The sequence below is a fragment of the Nestor notabilis genome, unplaced genomic scaffold (assembly GCF_000696875.1).
Source record: "Nestor notabilis isolate BGI_N333 unplaced genomic scaffold, ASM69687v1 scaffold19637, whole genome shotgun sequence".
Taxonomy (NCBI): domain Eukaryota; kingdom Metazoa; phylum Chordata; class Aves; order Psittaciformes; family Psittacidae; genus Nestor; species Nestor notabilis.
Window position 1 is genome coordinate 1 of NW_009937131.1, and position 814 is coordinate 814.

Genomic DNA, 814 nt, shown 5'->3' on the forward strand with positions numbered 1-814 from the left:
CGAGTCCGGTGGGAAGCAGCGGCAGGACACGGAGGGCAAGGATGGGGATGTGGAGGAGCGGCTCTCCGAGAGGGGTGGGATGGGCTCTTTTTCCTTCTCCTCAGTCTGCCCCGGGGAGGGTCTCTAGCTGATTTTTTGGATCAGCTTCTCATCGGACAGGCAGTAGAGGCTGTTGATGGACAGGTCCGAGATGAAGTGCTCACAGGCTTTGCGGGTGATCTGTTTGCATCCTCGCAGATCGATGAGGGTGACGTTGGAGATGCGGCGCAGGTACAGCAAGGCCTGGTCCGTCAGCTTATTGCAGCCTGGAGGGGGGAGATGAGAGGAAGAGCGAGTTGAGCTCTCAAGTCAGGATGGAAGGAGGAAGCTGCTTTACATCTGCAAGTCCAGCCAGGCCACCTCTGGACCAGCAAAACCCAGGGAGACAGCTAGTTTCCTAGTGCCACCAAGCTATGGGGTGCTGTCGACATGCTGGAGGGAAGGGATGGCATCCAGAGGGACCTCAACAGGCTTGAGAGGTGTTCTTCTCATGCAGATTTTTTAATATTTTTTATTATTATTTATTTACCCCAATTATTGGTCTTATAAACTCTAGAGTCAAATAGACTATTTTTTTAACTCCAAGGCCAAGAACAAGGACCTGCTGCTCATGGCACAGCTGCAGGTCAGGCTGAGAAGTGATTCAGATGAAGGGGCCTGGGGATGTTGGGTGAGGAGAAGCTCCCCATGACCCGGCTTCAGTGTGTGCTTGAGCCCAGAACCCCCCCGTGTGCTGGGTGCACCCCCAGAGCATGAGCAGCAGCTCAGGGAGGGG

The 814-nt window shown here is 54.5% G+C and overlaps 1 protein-coding gene across 1 annotated transcript in view; it reads right to left on the bottom strand.

Moving 5' to 3' along the window:
• Nucleotides 1-123: 123 nt before the first annotated feature.
• Nucleotides 124-814, bottom strand: part of LOC104408937 (lysine-specific demethylase 2A-like) — an 8,156-nt gene continuing 7,465 nt past the window's right edge. Inside the window, 1 exon segment of the mRNA XM_010018681.1 lies at nt 124-305. Within this exon segment, the coding sequence (XP_010016983.1) occupies nt 124-305 (182 nt within the window).